Below are 27035 nucleotides of genomic sequence, written 5' to 3'. Positions count from 1 at the left end.
CCCTGTGGGCTAAAATTAATTAAGGATAACAAATAATTGGGTTGCTTTTTTTTTCTCTCTCTCTACCTTGTACTGTACTTGGTTTACAACAATCCCTGGGAATAATGACTGAGAATCTTTAATGAATAGTTTGGTGGTTATGTTAAGGCTCAACACACTAATAATGACATATTTTTTATTTTATTTTTTAAATTAAATGAACAGATCACTGAATTGGCTGTTATCCTGTTTTTGTCTTTTCTTGGTGTGAACAATCTGGCAAGCTCCTGGCTGTTGGGCCCTTCTTTCTTGAATTAAAAACTCTAAACCAACTTATTCTTCTTGGTAGAGATTTGTCTAAATAATGTGAGTTAGAATCAGACTTCATTAGCCTGTTCACTCAGAGGTATCTTAATAAAGTTGCATAAATTCATTTGAAGGTAGCAAGACCCAAGGAGTTAAGTACAGTATGATAATGAATTATGACTGTACTGATCAGCCAAAAATAACTGTTTATGGTCAGTTCAAGTGAGCACCATCACTTAAAACTGTGCACTTACAGTGTCTCTCTCTACCATGGAGTTCTCCAAAACAGAAACCATAGAGATCCCTATCAAACTATACAAACCAAAAGGTATTAATACGACTGGTAACAGTCAATCCCACACTATAGTCCTTCCAAAATAACAAGATCGTTTGGGCGTTGTCCCTCACGGGAATTCCCCTTCGCGCGACGCTGCCAAATCCGTACCAAAACACACCTCTCTGTCTCATGTCAGCTATTTACCACTCCTAAATGAAATTTATTTACAGTATATGTATATATAATTCTCCATTAAGGCTATATAGTGCAAGGAAATATCTATTGTTTTTAAAAATAACAATGACTTTTTATAAATACCCAAACACTTGACAACATTGCTTTCCAACGCTGTCACGCTTGTAGGTGAGTCAGTGAGGGTAGGTCAGGTGTCAATCCGCAGGTCACTTTCTCTGACCGCCATTAAACGATAACCTCCTACCCCTACTACTCGCCCTCGTCTGCTCCACAGTTGAGAAAAAGAACTTATTTATGGCGTAAATAAGTATTCTTTTTAGAAAAGAAGGGAAACAGAGGACCTATAATTCATAAAACCGTATAAACTTTTTACAGAAATAAGTCTCCATAAAATGTTGATTTTATATGCAGAGAGAGAGAGAGAGAGAGAGAGAGAGAGAAAGAGAGAGCTGGGAGTGAGGGTTGTCCCTTGAAGTTTGTCTCTAATCCAATAATTGACCCAGTACAAACTGTGGCAACGTCGCACGTAGGGGAATTCCCGTGAGGGACAACGCCCAAACGATCTTGATATTTTGAAAGGACTATAACCTCATCAAAATGTAGGGGCTTGACTCAAGGCTACAGTAGTACAGTACAAATGACAGATGACCAGCCAGTTCCCTTGATGACACTACATGTATGGTTAACCCTCAGTCACCTCCTGGATACTATGCCTATGCACATGGCTACACCACCCTCTCACTGGGATGCTCTAGCTACCTGATCACCAGGTGCGTCTTTCCATCAGACTTCATCCTACGCTGTTCTAGGAACCTTGAGTGGCATTTTCCTCTTAGGTGTTTTCTGTCCCAGGCCAGGAGTGAACACTTTCCGTTTAGGAGGAATCTTGGCTGATCCTAACTTAGTTTTCCTTGCCACTGGACTGTTCTTGGAAACTGGGGTGTGAGGACTGCTGATTTTCTTTCCACTTAAAGTCTTTGGTGATTTCTTGGAGGATTTTCCAGGCTTACTGGGTGACTGTTTGGGGGTTTGTTTCAAAGATTTACCAGACTGTTTGGGAGTACTATCAATACTATCATCATGTTTGCTTGGTGACTTTTTTGGTTTCTTTGGTATCTCTGGCATTACAGGGGCCATTTTTGTGTCCACTTTATGTTCCTCCTGGTCAGAAACTTCATGCAGGGGTTTGTCTTGTTTCACCTTCTTGGGAGTCCTCTTAGGAGCTGCAATCTGCTTAGGAGTGGGGGTTTTCACTGATGTAGGACTCTTCTTTGGAGTCTTCTTAGTAGTAGTCTTAGGGACAGGAGTCTTATTATTAAAAGTTAGACTTTCATTAGGAACAGGAATATTCTGAGGAGTCATTGATGTAGGGCTCTTCTTTGGCATCTTTTTACTACTAGTTTTAGGGAGAGGAGTCTTCTTAAAGGCTGGTGTATTACCAGGTGTAGGAGTCTTCTTATGAGTTGGAGTTTCCTTGGAAATATCAACAGATACCACCTTTGAGATTTTCTTGGGTGTTGGAGATTTCTTAAAACTATTAATTTTCACTGTTTCAGGTGACTCTTCTTGACCTGTGTTCTCAGGCTGTGTGACTTTTTTCCGCTTTAAACCTGTGGTTTTGGGGGTGGACTCAAGATCTTCAACACTTTCAGACTTCCTCTTGATGGACCCCTTAGGTGATTTGGATGAAGAGGACATCTTTACAAACTTCTTTACTGCATTTGGTGGTGTTCTGAACTGGATCTCATCATCACTCTGGTCCACCTCCAGCACCAGCTTGTCACTGCTCCCTTCATCTACTCTGGCTCTGGATAGGTTTAACTTGACCTGAAAAGTTGATATATTTAGGTTACACCTGCAGTTATGAAGGAAAAACAAAACCTCATAAGGGAACACTGACAGCTATATTCTTTTCATTTTAACTGGCCTAAAATAGCCATCTCTCCATCTTGAATACCAAGTAGTAAAAATAAATAACCACTAGAATATGGTGTTAATCACAAAGATTTACTGTGCAAAAGGATGCTGAGATATAGCACTTTCTTATTCTGCAACAGATCTACATAAAAAAAAAAATGGGCAGGGGGAGGGGGTGAATTCAGGCAAACACTGTATACATGGGAGATAGGAGTTTGAACAGCAAAGAGCCAGAAAATCACTAATAATTTTTTGTATTGACAGAGATAGGGAAAAAAAGAGAAATTAGTTGGAGAAGAACTGGGAGGTTTTAGAAAGGGATATTCATCCAAAGGTGTTCAGTGGAAAAGATTCAAGAGATGGGAATAAGTTCTATGCAGCAACCATGGATTTGGATTAAGCATATGACAGAGTGGACAGACAAGGAATGTGGACAATATTAAGAATATTTGGAGTAAATGGGAAACTGTTGAAAGCTGTGAAGAATAAGTACGTGGGCACTAGAGCTGCAGTGTGTGTGGAAGGTGAACAGTGAATTTTTTCTATCTGAATGTTGGAACGAAACAGGGATGTGTCATGTCTCCATGGTTGTTCAATCTGCGTATGGATGGAGTTACAAGGCAGAGTAGTGGATGGTGGAGCAGCCCCAATGAGAGAGGGCAGCATTTGGAAACTTCCTGTTGTGTTGCTTGTAAAGACGAAGGGAAGCTGCAAGGCTTGGTGAATGACTTTGGCAGACTGTGCATAAAACAGAGTCTAAAGGTGAATGTGGGGCAGAGTAATGTTGTGGTCTTCGAGAAAAATGAAGTCACTGAATACACAGTGAGGCTGGATGGTGAGGAAATGGAAAATGTGAATGCATTTAAGTATTTGGGTAGTGTGATGAGTACAGATGGAAGTTTAGAAGATGAAGTGCTTGACAGGGTACAACAGGGAAGAAAGGTTGCTCGTTCTTTGAAAGCTGTGATAAAAAAATAGGGAAGGAAGCATGGAGGTAAAAAAGTCGCTGCATGATATTATTACGATACCAACTCCATAACACATGAAAGCAAAACCTGAACCTTGTTGGAAGGACACAAGTCAAGTAAGAGCATTGGAAATGTGTTATTTCAGAGAAGCATGTGGAGTCACATGGAGAGACAGACTGACAAATAAGGATGTGAAGCAGCATTGTGGTGTTGATGTGGATGCGACTGAGAGCGTTAGGAGAAATACAATGAGGTGGTTTGGCCACGTGAAGATGATGGAGAGTGAGAGACTAGTGACGAGAGTGTATGTGACTGAGGTGGAGGGGGGGGAGAGGGAGGGGGAGACCAAGGATGAGATGGAGGGATGGGAGTGGAGAGGTATATGAAGGAGGGGGGGGGGAATGAGTTGGGGAGAGAGCAGCATAATGGCAGGGGACAGGGTGACATTTTTGTTTCATTTTTTAAGCTTCCAACAAGCTTGCATGAGCCGACCTTGGTCGCCTTATGGCAGCTCTCCATGTTGCTTGATCTCTGATGGCTTCCCTATTTAGTCTTTTAAAGGTCACACTCAATGACCACCTCCCAAGTCTTTTTCGGTCTCCTTCTCACTACCCTACCCCCATCATTAACATTTCTCACTTTCTGCACCCATTATTATCCCCCATCCTCTCCACATGCCCAAACCATCTAAATCTACCTCTCCTCATCACATCACCAATACACTCCAGTCCCATCCTACCTCTCAATTCTTCCATCGTAAACGTAGTCCCCTCAGGCCTTCCACTCAAGGATGCACTGCACATCCACCTGACCATTGCCATTTCTGTACATCTGAGCCTGTGAACATCCTCTTCCTTTACTGCCCAGGTCTCACTATCATACAGCATTACACTCCCAACATGCCACATATGAATATCCCCTAGAATGGAGGGAGAACTCTCTCAAAGTCAGGAGAGGCAACAGCTCCCTGAACTTCTTCCAACCACTCCTCACTCTAGCCACAGAGATAGCTCCTGCCCCATCTCCAGTACATAGCATGTTTCCCAAATAAAAAACTCTTACACACACTGAACAGACTCACTAGCAAGTTCAATCCTTTCACCCCTGGCAATATCCACAAGCTCTACACAACACACTGCACACATGAAATCAGCATTATCTCAGAGTCTGCCTCTAATACCACTACATCTCTTATGGGCTCAATTATCACAAACACTGCACAAGATGGAATTACTTCCCACGCTCTTGTGGCAAATCACACATGGTCAGTTGGTCACTCTCCCTCTTCCTTGACAATACTGCCCCCAGCCCTAGGTACCATCACTTTTGTTTTATCTGGATTTACTCTTAAGCTCTTGTGCCCTATAGCATCTCTCCACTTCCTAAATCTTTCTTCTGCCTCCCTTTCACTCACTGCAATCAACACCAAATCATCAGTATACAACATCTCCCACTGGAGTCCATTTCTGAAGTCATGTGAAAGGGCTTCAAGTACCATGGTAAACAAAAAAGGGGCTCAAGACTGATTCCTGATGCACACCAGCATCCATGGAAAACTCATCACCCAAATCTCCATTCACCCTTACCTGGGTGTGAGCACCCACATACATGGCCACAACATCCCTAACCATGCAGGCAATTTGTTTGTGGCCACCCATTACAGGATTAACGTGTTTGGCTGTTGACAGATTAATAGATAGGCTTTACTTAAAAAAAGAAAAAAAAAAGGTAAACTAAGACAACAATGTGTAGTTCAGGAGGTGAAAAATGAATACAACACTGCACACATGAGATTCTGCCCTGGTTGGTTTCAGTGGGGAGATCTTGGAAGAAAGCAACAAGCTGATGGGACAGAAAAGCAAGAGAAATTTTCAGAGCTGTAACAGCAACTACACCACAATGAAGCACAAGGATGGGAAAGGCACACTGTAAGACTGTGGTTACACTTCTGGACTGGAATAGGGAAGCTCTCAAACACCGTTTCCTTACAAGCTTATCTATGTATGTCTATCTATCTATCTATTGCCAGACGCCTCAATCCTGTTTGGGGTGGCCACAAACAAATCGCCTCCAATTTGCCCTGTCCCCCGCCATTTCACTGCCCTGCTCCCAACTCACACCCCCCTCTCTCATATACCTCTCCACCTCATCCCTCCATCTCATCCTCGGCCTCCCCCTCCCTCTTCCCCCCTCCACCTCACTTACATACACTCGCTTCGTCAGTCTTTCACCCTCCATCCTCTCCACATGGCCAAACTACCTCAGTGTGTTCCTCATAACGCTTCCTATCACATCCACATCCACACCACAACGCTCCTTTATATCCTCATTCGTCAGCCTGTCTCTCCATGTGACTCCACAGGCTCCTCTTAAATAACTCATTTCCACTGCTCTCACTCTTGACTTGTGTCCTTCCAACAACGTCCAAGCTTCACTTCCATACGTTAGAGTTGGTACCACAATGCTGTCATGCAGTAACTTTTTCACTTCCATGCTCACTTCCCTGTTTCTTATCACTGCTTTCAAAGGACCAGCAACCTTTCTTCCCTGCTGTACCCTTTCAAGCACTTCACCCTCCAAACCTCCATCCTTACTCATCACACTACCCAAGTACTTAAACGTACTCACATTTTCCAATTCCTCACCATCCAACCTCGCTGTACATTCACTGACTTCGCCTCTCTCAAAGACCATCACTTTACTCTTCCCTACATTCACCTTTAGATTCCGTTTCTTACACACTCTCACAAACTCATCCACCAAGCCTTGCAGATCCCCTTCGTCTTCACTCAACAACACAGTATCATCTGCAAACAACAGTACAGGGAGTTTCCAAACACTATCCTCTTAATATTCTCTTGTATTTTATTTATAGATTCTTTCTGACCACTACTTGGTGGTGGCCAGAATCAAGATCCAAGAAGGATGAAGAAATAGAAAAAGGGAAGGATGGGAGGAAGAAGTAGTTGCAAGGAGAGTGGAAAGGTTACAAGAGGATGAGAAAAAGGTAGAATATAAGAGAATGGAGGAACGATTGGGTAAATATGAATTGGTGCAGATGGGCGACGTGGATGGTGTGTGCAAGATATCCACAGAAGAAATAAGTGCAGCATGTGATGTGGTGTGTGGGATGAAGAGAAGATGGAAGGGGGTGCAAGGAACAGCATGGTGGAATGAAGAGGTGAGACAGGCTGTGGCACAAAAGAAGAAAGCATACAATGAATGGATGAGAAACAGGGGCGTGGAAGAAGTTGAGAGGTGGAAGAGAGAGTTATATGTCGAAAGGAAGAAAGAGGTGAAAAGATTTTTAAGAGAGAGTAAGAAGAGAGTGGATGAGGAATTTGGAAGGAATTTGAGTATAAAGTGGAGGGACTGTAAGAAAATGTTGTGGAAAGAGGTGAAGAGAGTACGACAGGGTGGCAGTGAAGTTAGTTGGGGAATGAAAGATAAAAATGGTAGACTACTAGCGGAGCAGGGAGAAAAAGTGAGCAGATGGAGAGAAAACTTTAACCCCTTAACCGCGGGGCGTCACTTTCGTGACGCTTGGGAGCAAGGGATCATACCGCGGGGCGTCGCTTTTGTGATTCTGTGTTATTTTGAATTCACCCGGGCTTTCAACTGGGGGCTTGTATCATCTATCAGTACTGACAATGTCCAACACTAGTCAGCACTCCTAATCTCATCTGTACTCCCATCCATTGTTGACAATTTAGCCATTTCTCCCCGTTCTTGACTCCCCTCCCTACCCCCCCTCCATTACCCTCTCCTCTCGCCTGCCCGGCCATGCTACGCTAAGTAAATCTTCCCTGGAATTTTTCACTGATTTCATCCATTGAAATAAGCCCTATGTCGTATTCTTATACCAAATAATATATACAAGAAAGAAATCAGGTAAGTGAGAGTGCCATACACCTGGAATTGGCTAATTATCACCTGACAACACCTCACGTGCACTCGTTCGCTAATTTTCGCTGTTTTTTTCCCCTTGAAATATGCCGTATAATCTATTTTCGTAATAAATATACATGTAAGGAGAGAAGGGAGAAGCCTAAGTGATATTTACATTCACCTGGAACTACCTAATTTATAATGTATTGTCTAGATTTCCTGCCAATCATATCAGTGCTACACAAAGCTGTTTCAAGATTTAACATTGGTAGCTCTGACTATATATCTCCTAAGTAGGCCTCTAATCTATTTTCGTAATAAATATACCTGTAAGGAGGGAAGGGAGAACCCTAAATGATATTTACATTCACCTGGAACTACCAAATTTATAATGTATTGTCTAGATTTCCTGCCAATCATATCAGTGCTAGACTTAGCTGTTTCAAGAAGTAATATTGGTAACTCTGAATAACCCCTAAAGCAGGCCTCTAGGCTAGCTGGCCTGGCAACTGCGTTATCAGTGTAGTCTCATCTTCCGAAGTGAGAGGACATATGTTTCATCTTGCTGACTTCAAGGCCTTTTTTCACCCCCATGCAAATGGCTCTGTGACCTTTACCCCCTACTAAACCTCGTGTGGAAAGAGGTAAAGGGCTGACAATTGATAAAAGAGTGACTATGATCTTTCTATTGAGTAAAACAGTGCAAGTGGAATTGTAAATAATGTGTAAATAATGTGTAAACAGCAAGTGAAAGTAATGAATGTAAATATACGTGAACAATGGAAAATAGTTTTATAAGTTATTTCAAGTGACAGTGCATAACACTGTAAATAAAATAGAAGTGTAAATAACGTAAATAAAATAGAGAACGTAAATAGAAATGTAAATGAGTAGTATTATAAGAATACGAGTATATACCCTAGGAGTAATGAAAGTGAAAGTTTCACTCTAGCATGTCTGAATGCTATGAGTTATGAGAGTGAAGATGAAAGTGACATTCACTCTCAATGCCAGTATACAGGACGAGAAAGTGAATGCTACGTATTTTACTGAAAGAAATTGAATCCCTACAGTGACAATAAACTAATACTACTGAAGGAAACTTATGGATAAAGACTGTAGATATATATAAGTGTTATATAGTAATAGAAATATAAAGTGTGAGGGGTTTTATGAATAATAAATGACAGACTACCATGAGCGAACTAGTGCCAGTGCGACGATCAGACGCGCTCGTAATTTCCATTGCTTTCACAGTGTTTTTTTTTTTTTAGTATGGATCCCAAACTACTTGAAAATTGTAGAATAGTGTTTATAGTGTTTGTATCTGGCTGTGGTAATCATATTACGGGTTGTTGGGAAGTGTAAAGTGGAGACTTCGTTACCCTACTTCAGAGGTCTCCACAAGTCCTACGGTAACCGACGAAGGCTCAACAATCATTCCAGGAGAAAGCTGAAGGTATGTGCCATAAGCATATGTAATTTTATTATTCTAGGACTAATAACTGATTTTTGGCAAATATTTTTTGAGAGTCTGTCGGAGCCCAAATAACCCCGCGGCACACGCAAGTAATTGGTAAACAAGCCCGCGGTGTAGGGGTTAAGGAATTGTTGAACATAGAGAATGGAAATAATGTGAATATAATTGGCTGGGGAATGGCTGGGAGAAGGTAGGAGGTGAGAAGACTTGAAGAAATCAGTAGGATAGAAGTTGTGGAAGCAATGAAGAAAGTCAAACTGGGGAAAGCCCCAGGAATTGATGGAGTGTGTGGTGAAATGCTGAAGCATGGGGGAGAGATAGTAGTAGAATGGATGTGGAAGATGTGCAGATTGGCCTGGGAGGAAGGTAGAGTCCCAGAGGATTAGAAGTCAGGTATCATTATTTCCTTGTACAAAGGAAAAGGGGAAAAAGAAGTGTGTGGTAATCATACGGGTATTTGTCTTCTTAGTGTAATAGGAAAAATGTATGGTAGGATACTTATTGACAGAGTTAGGGAAATAACAGAGGAATTAGTTGGAGAAGAACAGGGAGGTTTTAGGAAGGGAAGAGGTTGTGCAGATCAGATATGCATTCGTAGATCTTTAGTGGAAAAATTTCTAGAGAAGGGAAGTTTTTTTTTTTTTTTTTTTTTTTTTTTTTTTTTTTAAATAACAGAACGGAGGAAGGAAAAACAAATGGGGGAAAAAAAAATAATAGTTGTATGCAGTCTTCATGGATCTGGAGAAAGCATATGACAGGGTGGACAGACAAGGATTGTGGAAAGTATTAAGAATATATGGAGTAGATGGGAAGTTGTTGAATGCTGTGAAGAGTATGTATGATGGTGCTAAGGCTGCAGTGCGTGTGGATGGTGAACTGAGTGAATTTTTCTCTTTGAAGGTTGGGTTGAAACAGGGATGTGTCATGTCTCCATGGTTGTTCAATCTGCACATGGATGGGGTAATAAAAGAGATACAAGGTTGGGCAGTGGATGTTGGAGTGGCCCTAGTGAGAGAGGGTAGTGTTTGGAAACTCCCTGTACTGTTGTTTGCAGATGATACTGTGTTGTTAAGTGAAGACAAAGGGGAGATGAATGGCTTGGTTGATTAGTTTGGGAATCTAAAGATGAATGTAGGGAAGAGTTAAGTGATGGTCTTTGAGAGAGGTGAAGTCAGTGAATGTAAAGTGAGGTTGGATGGTGAGGAAATGGAAAATGTGAGTACGTTTAAGTACTTGGGGAGTGTGATGAATAAAGATGGAAGTTTGAGGGTGAAGTGCTTGAAAGGGTACAACAAGGAAGAAAGGTTGCTGGTTCCTTGAAAGCAGTGATAAGAAACAGGGAAGTCAGCATGGAAGTGAAAAAGTTACTGCATGACAGCATTGTGGTACCAACTCTAACGTATGGAAGTGAAGCTTGGACATTGTTGGAATGGCACAAGTCATGAGTGAAAGCAGTGGAAATGAGTTATTTAAGAGGAGCCTGTGGTGTCACATGGAGAGACAGGCTGACAAATGAGGATATAAAGAAGCATTGTGGTGCGGATATGGATGTGATAGGAACCGTTAGGAGGAACACACTGAGGTGGTTCGGCCATGTGGAGAGGATGGAGGGTGAGAGACTGACGAGGAGAGCGTGTGAGGTGGAGGGAGGGAGGGGAAGGCCGAGGATAAGATGGAGGGATGGAGTGGAGAGGTGTATGAGAGAGGGGGGTGTGAGTTGGGAGCAGGGCAATGAAATGGTGGGAGACAGGGCGATGTGGAGGCAATTTGTTTGTGGCCACCCCATACGGGATTAAGGCGTCTGGCAATAGATAGATAGATAGCATTACCACAATGTAGATACCACACAAGAAAAACATTGCAGTGCAGTAACGGAAATAAAATGCTAGGGCAGAGATGCTAGAAAGCCTCCCAAGCCAACACTGGAATACAGTAATCCTGTTATTTTTAGTGGGGGTTACCCTGCCAAAACACTGTGAAGAGCTAAAACCAAAAATACTCTTCATGATTTGGGAATACAGTCAAGTCTCCTATAATGCGGTATCGTATAGCATGAAATTACAGTATACTTATGCAGTTATTTTTGGTGTGACCAAAAAATAGATACCGCAGTCACAAACAGATACACTGTGGCAAGCTGTTGGGCGTCGGAGCTCAGACAGCCCGCTGAAAGTCAAATGTAACGCATGATGACGTCAGACAAGAAGTGCACTGTGACTGGTCTCACGACGTCGCATCCATATGTACTCCCATTGGCCACTGGGGGCATCCTCCATCTTGTTTTTGGTGGACAGTGACTACAGAGAATGGGGTCTGGGGGCACCGGGGACAGCAAGATTGGCCAGCATGGCCGGTAACGTTGGTGACCTAAAGTCTAGGAACCTTTCTTATGTATTTCTAATAACTCCTGTGTAAGAGTACCAGAATGAATGTCAACAGGGTGTTTTTTGGAGGGTTTGGGTGGGATTTGGGGTGAAAAGGGCAACTTTGGAAAATGTCCAGTCTAGGTTAGCCCTTTATAATGGAAAAATAAGGAACACATAACACGGAAAAGTATAGCGCAGCTTGTTGCCAGTCTATATTAGCTGCGTTAAAAGAAGGACGACTGTATACCCCTCATGGGGCATGATTTTCATTCACTATAAAATGGTAAGCATAGTGAAGCCAACCACCATCATTGTCTATCTATCTACTTATTGCCAGATGCCTTAATCCCGTAAGGGGTGACCACAAATCACCTCCATGTCACCCTGTCCCCCGTCATTTCACTGCCCTGCTCCCAGCTCACACCCTCCTCTCTCATATACCTCTCCACTCCATCCCTCCACCTCATCCTTGGACTCCCCCTCCCTTTCCATCCCTCCACCTCGTCCTTGGCCTCCCCCTCCCTCTCCATCCCTCCACCTCATCCTTGGCTTCCCCCTCCCTCTCCCCCCCTCCACCTCACTCACATACACTCTCCTCGTCAGTCCCTCACTCTCCATCCTCTCCACATGTCCAAACCACCTCAGTGTGTTTCTCCTAACGCTTCCTATCACATCCACATCCACACCACAACTCTCCTTCACTTTCTCATTTGTCAGTCTGTCTCTCCATGTGACTCCACATGCTCCTTTCAAATAACTCATTTCCACTGCTCTCACTCTTGACTTGTGTCTCTCCAACAAGGTCCACGCTTCACTTCCATACATTAGAGTTGGTATCACAATACTGTCATGTAGTAGCTATTTCACTTCCATGTTTCTTATCATTGCTTTCAAGGAACAAGCAACCTTTCTTCCCTGTTGCACCCATTCAAGCACTTCACCCTCTAAACTTCCATCCTTACTCATCACACTACCCAAGTACTTAAACGCACTCACATTTTCCATTTCCTCTTCATCAAGTCTCACTGTACATTCACGGACTTCACCTCTCTCACAGACCATCACTTTACTCTTCCCTACATTCACGTTTAGATTCCGCTTCTTACACACTCTCCCAAACTCATTCACCAAGCCTTGCAGCTCCCCTTCGTCTTCACTTAACAACACAGTATCATCTGCAAACAACAGTACAGGGAGTTTCCAAACACTACCCTCTCTTACTAGGGCCACTCCAACATCCATTGCCCTAACTTGTATCTTGTTTATAACCCCACCCGTGTACAGACTAAACAACCATGGCGACATGACACATCCTTGTTTCAATCCAACCTCCAAATAGAAAAATTCACTCAGTTCACTATCCACATGCACTGCAGCCTTAGCACTCTCATACATACTCTTCATGGCCTTCAACAACTTCCCATCTACTCCATATATTCTTAATACTTTCCACAATCCTTGTCTATCCACCCTGTCATATGCTTTCTCCAAATCCATGAAGGCTGCATACAATTTCCTTCCCTTCTCTAGAAACTTTTCCACTAAAGATCTAAGAATGAATATCTGCTCTACACAACCTCTTCCCTGCCTAAAACCTCCCTGTTCTTCTCCAACTAATTCCTCTGTTATTTCCCTAACTCTGTCAATGAGTATCATACCATACACTTTTACACTAAGAAGACAAATTCCCCTATGATTACCACACACTTCTTTTTCCCCTTTTCCTTTGTACAGGGGAATAATTGTACCTGACTTCCAATCCTCCGGAACTCTACCTTCCTCCCAGGCCAATCTGCACATCCTCCACATCCATTCTACTAAATATCTACCCCAGGCTTCAGCATTTCACCACACACTCCATCAATTCCTGGGGCTTTCCCCAATTTAACTCTCTTCATTGCTTCCATAACTTCCATCCTACTGATTTCTTCTTCTCTTCTCACATCCCTCCTTCTCCCAGCCATTCCCCAGCCACTTTTACTTGCATTACTTTTATTCTCTATCTTCAACAATTCCTTAAAGTGTTCTTTCCATCTACTCACTTTTTCTCCCTTCTCCACTAGTAATCTACCATTTTTATCTTTCACTCCCCAGCTAACTTCTTTGGCACCCTGTCTAACTTTCTTTACCTCTTTCCAAACATTTTCTTACATTCCCTCCACTTTACACTCAAGTTCCTTCCAAGTTCCTCATCCACTCTCTTCTTACTCTCTCTTATTAATCTTTTCACCCCTCTCATCCTCTCTACATATAACTCCCTCTCCTGTCTCTCAACATCTTCCATGCCCGTTTCTCATCCACTCACTATATGTTCTCTTCTCTTGTGCCACAGCCTGTCTCACCTCTTCAGTCCAACATGCTGTTCCCTGTACCCCGTCATCTTCTCTTCACCCCACACACCACAGCTCACATGCTGCACAGATTTCTTCTGTGAATATCTTGCACACACCTTCCATGTTCCCCATCTGCTCCAATCTGTATTTACCCAATCGCTCCTCCACTTCCCTCTTATATTCTGCCTTTTTTCCATGCTCTTGTAATTTTCCACCCTCCTTGTAAGTACTACTTCCTCCTGTCCTTCCCTTCTTTTATTTCTCCATTTTATTAATTCAGACCATCACCAAGTGGTGGCCCGAAAGTCATCTCCCCCAACCTCTATATGCTCTTGCATGCATTACATACCTTCTCATTCTTTCATCCACACACACATAATCAATCATCGCCTTCCGTTCATAAAGTTCACCACCCACCCTTGTCATCACTTGCCACGTATACCTGTGGATCATTTTGTGCCTGAAGAGGGTATTAGCTATCACCAACCCCCTCTTGGCACAAATGTCCACTAAAGCACTGCCATTCTCATCCATCTCTGCAGGCACACCCCACTCACCAACTACTTCATCCACCTTCACATTCCCTACTTTTCCATTATATCTCCAATAAAAAACACTCTCTCATTCCTTTCAAACTTTTCCATGCATCCTTCCACATTTGTCCAGAACTCTACTCTCACTCTGCTTGCATGATCTTGCGTTGGCACATACACGCCCACATTTGTAGTCCAACTTTCAATCTTACCCACACAATCCTTGAGCCAACTTATACTCTCTTATATTCTCCTCCCAAATGTTACTCACAAAAATACACACTCCTTCTTTTGCCCTTTCATTCTCATCTACTCCCACACATATACCCCATCCATACCATCATTGTACCATTGCTAAAATATAAATAACAGCTTAGAATATGAAAAGATAATGGGATAACAGAGGAACTGCTATATGGATTAGTTATGAACCGGTGTTGTTATCAAAACCAGTTTGTCTGGCTGACCAGATCCATCAACCACTGGCAAGCAACCACCACTTCAAGGTTGCCCCTGTTCAGTGGGCCAATGTTCTCCTGCAGCTGACAGTGCCTTACCAGTGAGGGGCAGGGAATAATATGGAGGTTTGGTAACAGGATGAACCAATGAAGAAAGTTAAAATTAGGAAAGCCCCAGGAATTAATGGAGTGTGTGGTGAAATGCTGAAGCATGGGGGAGAGATAGTAGTAGAATGGATGTGGAAGAAGTGCAGATTGGCCTGGGAGGAGAGAGTCCCAGAGGATTGAAAGTCAGGTATAATTATTTCCTTGTACAAAGGAAAAGAGGAAAATGAAGTGTGTGGTAATCATCGGGGCATTTGTCTTCTTAGTGTAACAGGAAAAGTATATGGTAGGATACTTACAGACAGAGTTAGGGAAATAACAGAGGAATTAGTTGGAGAAGAACAGGGAGGTTTTAGGAAGGGAAGAGGTTATGTAGATCAGATATTCAATCTTAGATCTTTAGTGGAAAAGTTTCTAAAGGGAAAGAAGTTGTATGCGGCCTTCATGGATTTGGAGAAAGCATGTGACAGGGTAGATAGACAAGGATTGTAGAATGTATTAAGAATATATGGAGTAGATGGGGAGTTGTTGAATGCTGTGAAGAGTATGTATGATGGTGCTAAGGCTGCAGTGTGTGTGGATAGTGAACAAAGTGAATTTTTCTACAGTCAAGTCGCCTATGGCGTGTGCTTCTAAGGCACGGTTTTCTGTGACATGGCAAGGTGCCAGACCCAAAAAAATAAACCATGAGCATAACCTATACCTATGGCACGGGCGCAGCAAGGTTTGAAACACGCGGGAAAATTCCCTTGGCGGCCGGAGAGTGAACCTCAGCCCTCGGCTGCCATTCAAGCTCCACTCAGTGTCTAACCAGAATGCTTGTTATCTGATCACCCTCCCATTTTTTGTGCCCTTTATTATTTATTGTTTAGTGTTTAATCTGTGTGTATTAAATGCATTGACTGCTTGATTGTGTGCGTGGTTAAAATGGGGAAAAGGGGTGAAAAGGGGGACTTTCGGAGAACGTCCAGAACCAAATTGCACTTACCCCATAGGTTTAGTTATTTGTATGATGCGGTTTTCTATGGCATGGGCGTGATCCAGAACCAAATAATCGCACCTTAGGCAACTTGACTGTATCTGAAGAGTTGGACTGAAACATGGATATGTCATGTCTCCATGGATGTTCAGTCTGTGTATGGATGGGGTAATAAAAGAGATACAAGGTAGGGCAGTGGATGTCGGAGTGGCCCTAGTGAGATAGGGCAGTGCTTGGAAACTCCCTGTACTGTTGTTTGCAGATGATACTGTATTGTTACATGAAGACAAAGGGGAGCTGCAAGGCTTGGTTGATTAGTTTGGTAGTATGTGTAAGAAACGGAATCTAAAGATGAACGTAGCGAAGAGTAAAGTTATGGTCTTCAAGAGAAGTGATGTTAGTGACTGTACAGTGAGGCTGGATGAGGAGGAAATGGAAAATGTGAGTGCATTTAAGTACTTGGGTAGTGTGAGGAGTAAGGATGGAAGTGTACAGGGTGAAGTGCTTGAAACGGTACAACAAGGAAGAAAAGTTGCTGGTTCCTTGAAAGCAGTGATAAGAAACAGGGAAGTGAGCATGGAAGTGAAAAAGCTACTACATGACAGTACTGTGATATCAACTCTAACATATGGAAGCTTGGACCTTGTTGGAGGGACACAAGTCAAGAGTGAGAGCAGTGGAAATGAGCTGTTTGAGAGGAACATGTGGGGTCACATGGAGAGACAGACTGACAAATGAGGAAGTGAAGGAGTGTTGTGGTGTGGATGTGGATGTGATAGGAAGTGTTAAGAGAAACACATTAAGGTGGCTTGGCCACATGGAGAGGATGGAGAGTGAGAGACTGATGAGGAGAGTGTTTGTGGGTGAGGCTGGAGGGGGGAGGGGGAGGGCAAGGATGAGATAGATGGATGGAGTGGAGAGGTATATGGAAGAGGGTGGTGTGAGCTGGCAGCAGGACAATGAAATGGCAGGGGACAGGGTGACATGGAGGCACTTAGTTTGTGGCCATCCCTTATGGAATTAAGGCATCTGGCAATATATAGATAGATAAGGTTCCTGGATGGACAATACATTTACCTCTCCACCCAGTTAACTGGGGTACTATAGTAGGCTCCAAGTCAAATTTGGTTATCCAATTACCACCCACCACTACAAATGGTCTCCAGAATTACAGGAAACCAATACACTTGTCACTCAGTGTACAGTCACCTGAAGTGGAAAGAAGAGAAATAACTGACAGGAAGGAAATGAAGAAATAAGAAGAGAAAAGGACAGACACAGACATCAAATGAGAACAGGGAAGGGAGATGTATGCAGTACTACATCTAGTGGATAATGGTCACCACCACCAGCCACCACTGAAATTATGCTAGTATGCAAAATAAAAATGGATATACAACTGGAGTATGGTACACTTGTACATAATATTTCGGTGTGATACTCACCATTTGAATGCTGTTGCCTCATCTCATTCCTCTTCCCCATCTCCCCAACTATTTGTGCTTTTGACCATGATAAGATGATGATATGATGTGATAATAATGTTATTATGTGAAATGATGCACATGATGCTGGTGATGATGAGTCAGAACTCCCTTCTCCCATTTAGGTATTTATAAAGAAGGTACCATATTTGCCAGTGTATAAGACTACTCCCAATATTTCAATACAAAATGTGGGTTTAGAGGTATACTCTGTGCAAAAGATGAGCCCCAAGTCTTTAGACACTGGGAGCTTGCTGCCCCAGTAACCCCAGTTCTTTCTCACTCTCCCACTGACCAGCAAAGTGATACTATTAACATGTTGCTAAGCAACACAGCCTTTGGTTGAGTTTTACTTTAAACCAGCTTCTTCTATGGGTTTTACAAGCTATCTATGCAGCATGTGCCACCTCCGATATCACAATGGATTATACATTTAATATTTAATGAAAGGGAGGCGGAGGAAAGGTTTAGGAAGTGGAGAGATGGTATGGGGCAAAAGGGTTTAAGGGTAAATGCAGATAAAACAAAAGTGATGATATCTAGGGTTGGTGGCGGTACTGTCAAAGACGAGGGAGAGTGGCCATGTGCAGTTTGCCACAAGGGTGTGGGAAGTAATTCCATCTTGTGCAGTGTGTGTGATAAATGGGTGCATAAGAGATGTAGTGGTATCAGAGGTAGACTGTGAGATAATGCTGATTTTATGTGTACGGCGTGCCGGGGTGAGCAGGTGGAGATCGTCAGACGTGAAAGGATTGAACTTGCTGGTGAATCTCTTGAGTGTGTGGAAGAGTTTTGTTATTTGGGAGACATGTTGTGTGCTGGAGGTGGGGCTGGAGCTAGCTCTGTGGCTAGGGTGAGAAGTGGTTGGAAGAAGTTCAGGGAGCTCTTGCCTCTCCTGACATTGAGAGGGCTCTCCCTACGTGCTAAGGGGTCTTTGTATGCAGCATGTGTTAGGAGTGTAATGCTGTATGGTAGTGAGACCTGGGCAGTGAAGGAGGAAGACATTCGCCGGCTCAGATGTACTGAAATGACAATAATTAGGTGGATGTGCAGTGCGTCCCTGCGTCCAAGGCCTGGAGGGGTTGGGTTTACAATGGAAGAGTTGAGAGGTAGGATGGGACTGGAGTGTATTGGTGTTGTGATGAGGAGAGGTAGATTGAGGTGGTTTGGACATGTGGAGAGGATGGGGGATGATAATTGGGTGAGGAAGGTGAGAAGTGTTAATATTGGGGGTGGGGTTGTGAGGGGTAGACCGAGAAAGACATGGGACGAGGTCATTAAGTGTGACCTTAGGGTTAAGGGACTGAACAGGGAGGCTGCAATGGATTGTGCAGCGTGGAGAGCCGCCATTAGGTGACCAAGGCCGACACATGCAAGCATGTTGGAGCCTTTAAAAACGAAACGAAACGAAACGAAAACGAAACGAAAATGAAACGAAACTCATGCTGTATTAAAAACCTTAAATCATGTTACTGTGAATTTAATACAGTACACTAAAGGGAAGTTACATTTTATTAAAGTCATCACATCAACTGTCAGTAAATAAAAACCTTCAAAATCAGTATCATCCACATCTGACATCAGTTCATCAACTTCACCCTTGGTTAACGTTTGCAGTTCGTCGTAAGGATCAAACTCTGAATTCAAAGGTGTAGCTATAGCATCAGCTTCCTCTTCCAAAAAATGTCATCATCTACGCCACTGAAATGGATAGTCCACATTTGTTGTAAAAGATGACGACTGTTTCCACAGAAATATCATTATGTCTTAATAATAAAATCATAGCTCATCCAGACCCAAAGCATGCATATGCCCACCACTTGTATATGACTGTTTACCACTGATCATCTACTTGTTCCACTGCTCATGGATGCAGTCTTTGATTGGTTTATTCACACAGACATCAAGTGGTTGTAAGACTAAATTTAATCCACCAGGAATCAAAGCAATGTCACTTTTGTTTATCACTGTTCGTAATGAGCCCTGGTTCAGATCTGGAAACCCTGTGCTCCGTGGTAAAAAAAAAAAAAAAACAGCCAGTTGTTCTCAGACTGAGACACATGATGGTGTAGATGGCGTGGGCTCAACAGGTTACTCACCTTTCTTATGTTCTCATGGCTGTATCCATGGAGATATTTCTTATAAAAAATTGCCTTCATATAGAAAACAAGTTGTGTTTGATACTGACGTTAGTAATTTCAACAGTTTTTTTACTTTATGTACTGCATTCTGGGAAACAATGATCAAGGTGAGTGTGGCGATGTTCCCTATCACATCTATAGATCCCATAACCACAGGATGTGGAGGTTAGGATATTATACCTGGTGTTTAGGAGGACCCCTAATTTTGGGCATTTTTGTATGAGGTTCAAGAGTCACCCTATACACTGGCAAATACAGTATATTTATAAATTAAATAACCTGCTAAAATGAACTTAAATACCCTGTCAAGTTCTTGGACTTAAACTTAAGTGCTACGCAAATCTTCTGTACCTATAATTGACCTTTTCTACAGTACCTGAACTAAAGTACTGCCACTGTATTTGGACCCAAGCCTGGTACTAGAATGTATGTATGGTTATGCAGTATACATAAAGTACATACATACATACCTGTACACACACACACACACACATATAAGAGATGTAGTGGTATCAGAGGTAGACTGCGAGATAATGCTGATTTTATGTGTACGGCGTGTCGGGGTGAGCAGGTGGAGATTGTCAGACGTGAAAGGATTGAACTTGCTGGTGAATCTCTTGAGTGTGTGGAAGCGTTTTGTTATTTGGGAGACATGTTGTTTGCTGGAGGTGGGGCTGGAGCTAGCTCTGTGGCTAGGGTGAGAAGTGGTTGGAAGAAGTTCAGGGAGCTCTTGCCACTCCTGATATTGAGAGGACTCTCCCTATGTGCTAAGGGGTCTTTGTATGCAGCATGTGTTAGGAGTGTAGTGCTGTATGGTAGTGAGACCTGGGCAGTGAAGGAGGAAGATATTCGCCGGCTCAGACGTACAGAAATGACAATGATTAGGTGGATGTGCAGTGCATTCCTGCATCCAAGGCCTGGAGGGACTGGGTTTACGATGGAAGAGTTGAGAGGTAGTATGGGATTGGAGTGTTTTGGTGTTGTGATGAGAAGAGGTAGATTGAGATGGTTTGGACATGTGGAGAGGATGGGGGATGATAAATGGGTGAGGAAGGTGAGAAGTGTTAACATTGGGGGTGGCGCTATGAGGGGTAGACCGAGAAAGACATGGGACGAGGTCATTAAGTGTGACCTCAGGGTTAAGGAACTGAAGAGGGAGGCTGCAATGGATCATGCAGCATGGACAGCCGCCATTAGGTGACCAAGGCTGAGACATGCAAGCAAGTTGGAGCCTTTAAAAACGAAAATGAAAACTATATCATCATCATCATCATCATCTGGACCTCCTTTCACACCCTAGGGCAGGGTGAGGAGTAGCAACATTAAGACCTAGGTTTGCCCAGTTGAATGGGTCATGCTTCCATTCACTCATCATTCAAGCCCCTGGAATCCTGGCTCCATCAGATAGGCAAAAAAAATTTCATCACGTTCTGTAGCTTCACTATGCCTATCTGATGAGTCAATTAGAACGCTGTCATATTACCCCGTTGAGTGCGGCTGTATCATATATGATCCAAATAGCTCTGACTGCAGCTGTATCATATATGATTTCCTGCTTTCAAAATTTCCGCCGTCAGAAATGGCGCAAAATAAATCAGTGAGCAACTCATGGCAACCTATAGAATACTGCCATACACAGATTGTGCATTTTTACGAGGAGGAGTGCACACTTGCCTACAATATGCCGAAGGTACCGGTATGAAATCTTCTCCAGGACGCCGCCACTAGAGGTAGCCCGAGCAAATATTGGATGAAATCTCTGGATGAGTGTCATAATGATAGTGATACATTGTCAGATGATGACAGTGATGGTTCAGATGCTGATTTAATTGACAGACTACCAGCATATGATGGTGACAACGATGATAGTGAAGAAAATGTCGATGATCCCAAGCCGAGTAAATCAAAAGGTTGCTGTCGCTCCCATTCACCATGTTCATGGCCATGGAAATTATGCAAACTTTAAGCTGGTTTGGAGGCAGCACATGACAGTCCCAGTGAAACATAGTGTAAATGACAGTGGCAGTGTAACAGACAAAGCAGATGAGTATGGTAATGAGACCGAAACAGGTGCAGCAACACATGGACGGCAGGCAACGTCGATTTGGCTATGGTGGCCATGTACGTACCCTTGAGTGGGTTTGGGAATAAACACCTTTTACACCTTTGGTTTGACTGATAATTGTGATATATCAAATGAGTCAGAAGAATTAGTTTATTTTTTGGAGTTCACTGATGAAGGTTTATTTGACATGATTGTTCTGGATACAAACAGATACTACCAGTATCTCCCAGAAACACTTTCTCCACTTTCACCCAGCAGTAGGCTTGCTAGCTTCAAGAATGTAACCTGTGATGAAATTTATTTTTTTTGTGCATAATTCAGCTGATGGCTCATACTTGCAAGCACAGAATAAATGAATATTGGTGTGTACAGGAACTTTTTGAGGTGAAAAACTTTGGAATGCTCATGTCCTGAGACTGCTTTTTGCAAATTATGCGGCTATTGCATTTCGCATACAACAGAAATCTACCTGAAAATTGTGTAGTGAGAAAAGCTAGGCCAGTGCTTGATAAGATTCGTCAGAAATTCCAAGAAAAGAGGAGCCTACGGAAGGATTCGTGCATTGATGAAAGCCTTATACTCTGGCGTGGAAGGCTCAGCTTTGCCATTATATACCATGCCAAAGACATACTGTAGGTTTGGTGTCATGTTATTTGTATTGTGTGATGTGAAATCTGGGTATATTGTTGATTTTATAATGTACACTGGCACTCAGACAGAAATCACACGTGATGACGCACTGGGCATATCCGGCTCAGTACTAAAACCATTCCTGTCGTCACATCTTGGTAAAGGTCATGTGTTATTCATAGATAATTAGTACACATGCTGACTTCTTGGTGAATACTTATTCAGTAACAATACCGAAATGTGCGATGCTGTCTGAAAAAACAGAAAAAACATGCCTAACGTGAAAAAAGGTGAACTAGAATGCCGTCATGCAAAAAAAATGTTGTGCATCAAATGGCTAGATAACAGAGATGTTCACATGTTCTCAAGCATCCATGAAGGCGTACTGGTTGATTCAGATATGTGAGATTGTCAGGGTCAGACTGTGAGAAAGCCTGCGAGCATTGTTGAGTATAACAAAAAAAAATAACAATTGTCGACAAGGGAGATATGTTGATCAGTTGTATTGAATGTATGAGGAAAACTTGTCGTTGGTATATAAAGCTGCTCACTCACAGTAAACTTATCTGTCTTGAATGCATATTACATGTATTATAAAGTCAAAATGGGCAAAAAGGTGGTACAGCTTGATTTCAGTAAGGCCTTAATTACTCAGATGGTACAGAAATTCCATGAAAACCCTTCCATTTGAGCTGCAGCAGAGGGACAAGGAGGACAACATCGTGTGGGACGACTGATTGGGCGACACTTTCTGGCACTTCTGCAAACCACTGATAAAATACAGAAACCACGTACAACGTGACATGTGTGCGCCCATACCACCAAAAGGCCAAAGAAACATCAGCTGACACAGTATAAGTGCATAAAATGTGCTGTTCCTTTGTGTGTGTGTATCCCTGCCATGTGGAGTATCATACATTACAAAAATAATGAGTGTAGTAGTAACAGTGGTTTTATGGAAAATCAGTTTTTGTTATATACCAGTGGAAACTTATTTCTTTTTTCATGAGTAATGAAAGAAAATGTTTGGTGCATTTATTTTTCACAAGTCCAAGAAAGCATGAATGCTACTTTATGTTACTGAAATAATGGAAAAACCATGTTTTATTTTTTTTATTTTATTTTATTTCTTTTTTGCTCTGAAAGTGCTCACACAATACTGTTTTACTTTTTATTTTTACTTTTTTGCTTTTTCTTTTGCCTGAACAAAAGTACTAAAATTCTTTTGTTTACAACATGTTACTACTACACTGAAAATATGTAAATATCGAAACTTCCATGTTTGCGAGTGAGAAAATGATTGTCCGGCAAGAAACAAACAAATATAGTGACGCCTTATCTGACTGCAAGATTGACACTGACGACACAGTGCGACCATAACACATCGTTTGCCTGGCACCATCGCACTGTGAATATTTATTTTGTTCATGGACCTGTTTCAGAGTTTTTTTTTTCTTGCTATATTGCATTATATACCATTGAACTCGGGACTCTCTTCTCTATCTTTTGACAATATTATTTTTTACTAATATTTTTTCTGAATATTTGAAAACTGCCACACACAGGATATGTAAACAAACACTGATGCAGTGAATGAGTTAAAAAGGGGTGCCAAATCCCTGGTTATGCGCTTCTCCCAACAAAATTCATTCAGCCAGCTTGGTCTCTTATCAGTCCCTTAGCCTCACCAACTTCCATACTTCTCTTTCTCACACACTCATCCACCATATCCCTCCACCTTCTCCTCGACCTACCTCGCCTCCTCCCTCCTTCAAATTTGCTCACATATACTTTTTTCACCACTCTCTTGTTATCCATTCTCTCCATATAACCAAACCATCTCAGTACATTCTCTTTGAGTCTGGTGTCCACAGACTTCCTAGACCCTCCATTTGCCGGACTAAAAGAGGGGGGAGGCCAGTCCAGGAACCCCAAATGTCCGGGTATCGCAAAAATCCGACCCCACATACCATTCCCCAGACTTTTATCATAATTTGTCTGAATTCTCCAATACTGTCCAGCAATTATTCAAATATTCTAGAGCATTCTGGAATGTAGGGTACCTATTCCAACACAACTAACATACACAGTACATAAAATAATATCACTGACACAATACCAATAATAACAACATTGACACAATAGCGGTGCTTTGCTCGCTACAACCCTAAGAATGGTTAGTTAGACAGCCGCTGATGAGAATGTGAAGGATATTATAGAAGATCAGAAAGCTGAGGAAAAAGAAGAAAATGAACAAGGAATGGAACACCACATGGTGAGCCAACCACTCATCAGCTGACCGAGATACAAACACACAGTCACTGAATGTGGTATCAATCTTGGACCGAATCGGCAATTTTAATTGGAAAATATTTTAATCTTTTCACCATATAGGTTTGCACACCTAATTATCTGAATTCCCGTCAAAAATTTTTGCTTAATTTAATTATTATTCGAAAACCAGGATTCAGAGCGAAAATTTCTTAAAGTTAGCAGAAGTGTTTTGCTTCTAGCCTAACAACTTGCCTTGACAGACTTTTGTTTTGTATAAATATCGATTTACAATGCAGAGTGTGAGGTGGTTTGTGGAGTGAGGAGGAGGTGTAGGGGTGTGCAAGGGACAGCATGGTGAAATGATGAGGTGAAACAAGCTGTGGAGCAAAAGAAGAAGGCATATAGTGAATTGTTAGCGAGTAGAGGTAGGGGAGAAGATGAGAGAGAGAGGAGGGAGGTATATGTGAGCAGGAGAAGGGAGGTGAAGAGATTGGTGAAGGAGAGCAAGAAGAAAGTGGATGAAGAGTTTGAGAGGAATCTAAGTGTGAAATGGAGGGAGAGTAAGAAATTGTTTTGGAAGGAGGTAAAGAAAGTAAGGCAGTGTGAAAAGGGTAATAGTAGGGGAGTGAAAGATAGGAATAATAGATTGTTGGTGGAGAAGAGAGAGAAATTGAGGAGATGGAAGGAGCACTTTGAGGATTTGTTGAATGCTGAGAGTGAAAGCAGTGTGAGTATAAGTGGTTGGGGAATGGCTGGGAGAAGGAGAGATGAGAGGAGGGAGGAAGAGATCAGTAGGGAGGAAATAGTGGAAGCAATGAAGAAGATCAAGATGGGAAAGGCCCCAGGAATTGATGGAGTGTGTGGTGAAATGCTGAGGTACAGGAGTGAGATTGTGGTGGAGTGGATATGGAAGTTATGTAGATTAGCTTGGGAAGAGAGAAGGGTTCCAGAGGACTGGAAATCAGGTATAATTGTTCCTTTATACAAAGGAAAAGGGAAGAGAGAAGTATGTGGTAACCATAGGGGTATTTGCCTTCTTAGTCTATCTATCTGTCCATTGCCAGATGCCTGAATCCTGTTTGGGGTGGCCACAAACAAATCGCCCTGTCCCCCGTCATTTCACTGCCCTGCTCCCAACTCACCCCCCTCTCTCATATACCTCTCCACCCCATACCTCCATCTCATCCTTGGCCTTCCCCCTCCCTTTTCCCCCCCACACCTCACTCACATACACTCTCTTCATCAGTCTTTCACCCTCCATCCTCTCCACATGGCCAAACCACCTCAGTGTGTTCCTCATAATGCTTCCTATCACATCCACATCCACACCACAACGCTCCTTTATGTCCACATTCGTCAGCCTGTCTCTCCATGTGACTCCACAGGCTCCTCTTAAATAACTCATTTCCACTGCTCTCACTCTTGACTTGTGTCCTTCCAACAACGTCCAAGCTTCACTTCCATACGTTAGAGTTGGTATCACAATACTGTCATGTAGTAACTTTTTCACTTCCATGCTCACTTCCCTGTTTCTTATCACTGCTTTCAAAGAACCAGCAACCTTTCTTCCCTGCTGTACCCTTTCAAGCACTTCACCCTCCAAACCTCCATCCTTACTCATCACACTACCCAAGTACTTAAACGTATTCACATTTTCCAATTCCTCACCTTCCAAGCTCGCTGTACATTCAGTGACTTCACCTCTCTCAAAGACCATCACTTTACTCTTCCCTACATTCACCTTTAGATTCTGTTTCTTACACACTCTCCCAAACTCATCCACCAAGCCTTGCAGCTCCCCTTCATCTTCACTCAACAACACAGTATCATCTGCAAACAACAGTACAGGGAGTTTCCAAACACTATCCTCTCTCACCAGGGCCACTCCAACATCCACTACCCTACCTTGTACCTCTTTTATTACCCCATCCATGTACAGATTGAACAGCCATGGAGACAAGACACATCCCTGTTTCAACCAAACTTTCAAAGAGAAAAATTCACTAGTTCACCATCAACACGCACTGCAGCCTTCGCACCATCGTACATACTCTTCACAGCATTCAACAACTTCCCATCTACTCCATATATTCTTAACACTTTCCACAATCCTTGTCTATCCACCCTGTCATATGCTTTCTCCAAATCCATGAAAGCCGCATACAACTTCTTTCCCTTCTCTAGAAACTTTTCCACTAAAGATCTAAGAATGAATATCTGCTCTACACAACCTCTTCCCTTCTAAAGCCTCCCTGTTCTTCTCCAACTAATTTCTCTGTTCTTTCTCTAACTCTGTCAATAAGTATCCTACCATACACTTTTCCTATTACACTAAGAAGACAAATGCCCCTATGATTACCACACACTTCTTTTTCCCCTTTTCCTTTGTACAAGGGAATAATTATACCTGACTTCCAATCCTCCGGGACTCTACCTTCATCCCAGGCCAATCTGCACTTCTTTCACATCCATTCTACTACTATCTCTCCCCCATGCTTCAGCATTTCACCACACACTCCATCAATTCCTTGGGCTTTCCCCGATTTAACTTTCTTCATTGCTTCCACAACTTCTATCCTACTGATTTCTTCCTGTCTTCTCACCTCCCTCCTTCTCCCAGCCATTCCCCAGCCACTTATACTCGCATTACTTCCATC

General features: G+C 42.6%; 1 protein-coding gene across 1 annotated transcript in view; it reads right to left on the bottom strand.

Annotated features, from left to right (window-relative positions):
* Nucleotides 1–220: 220 nt before the first annotated feature.
* Nucleotides 221–27035, bottom strand: part of LOC145400662 (uncharacterized) — a 105971-nt gene continuing 79156 nt past the window's right edge. Inside the window, exon 8 of the mRNA XM_080273096.1 lies at nt 221–2584. Coding sequence (XP_080129222.1) covers nt 1553–2584 — 1032 coding nt within the window. The 3' untranslated portion in view covers nt 221–1552. The remainder of the gene's footprint in view (nt 2585–27035) is intronic.

The sequence above is a fragment of the Coenobita brevimanus genome, chromosome 53, assembly GCF_032717465.1.
Source record: "Coenobita brevimanus isolate Jiangsu-jjx chromosome 53, ASM3271746v2, whole genome shotgun sequence".
Lineage (NCBI taxonomy): Eukaryota > Metazoa > Arthropoda > Malacostraca > Decapoda > Coenobitidae > Coenobita > Coenobita brevimanus.
The sequence above is the reverse complement of the archived record's forward strand: the minus strand, read 5'-3'. Positions and strand labels throughout refer to the sequence as shown.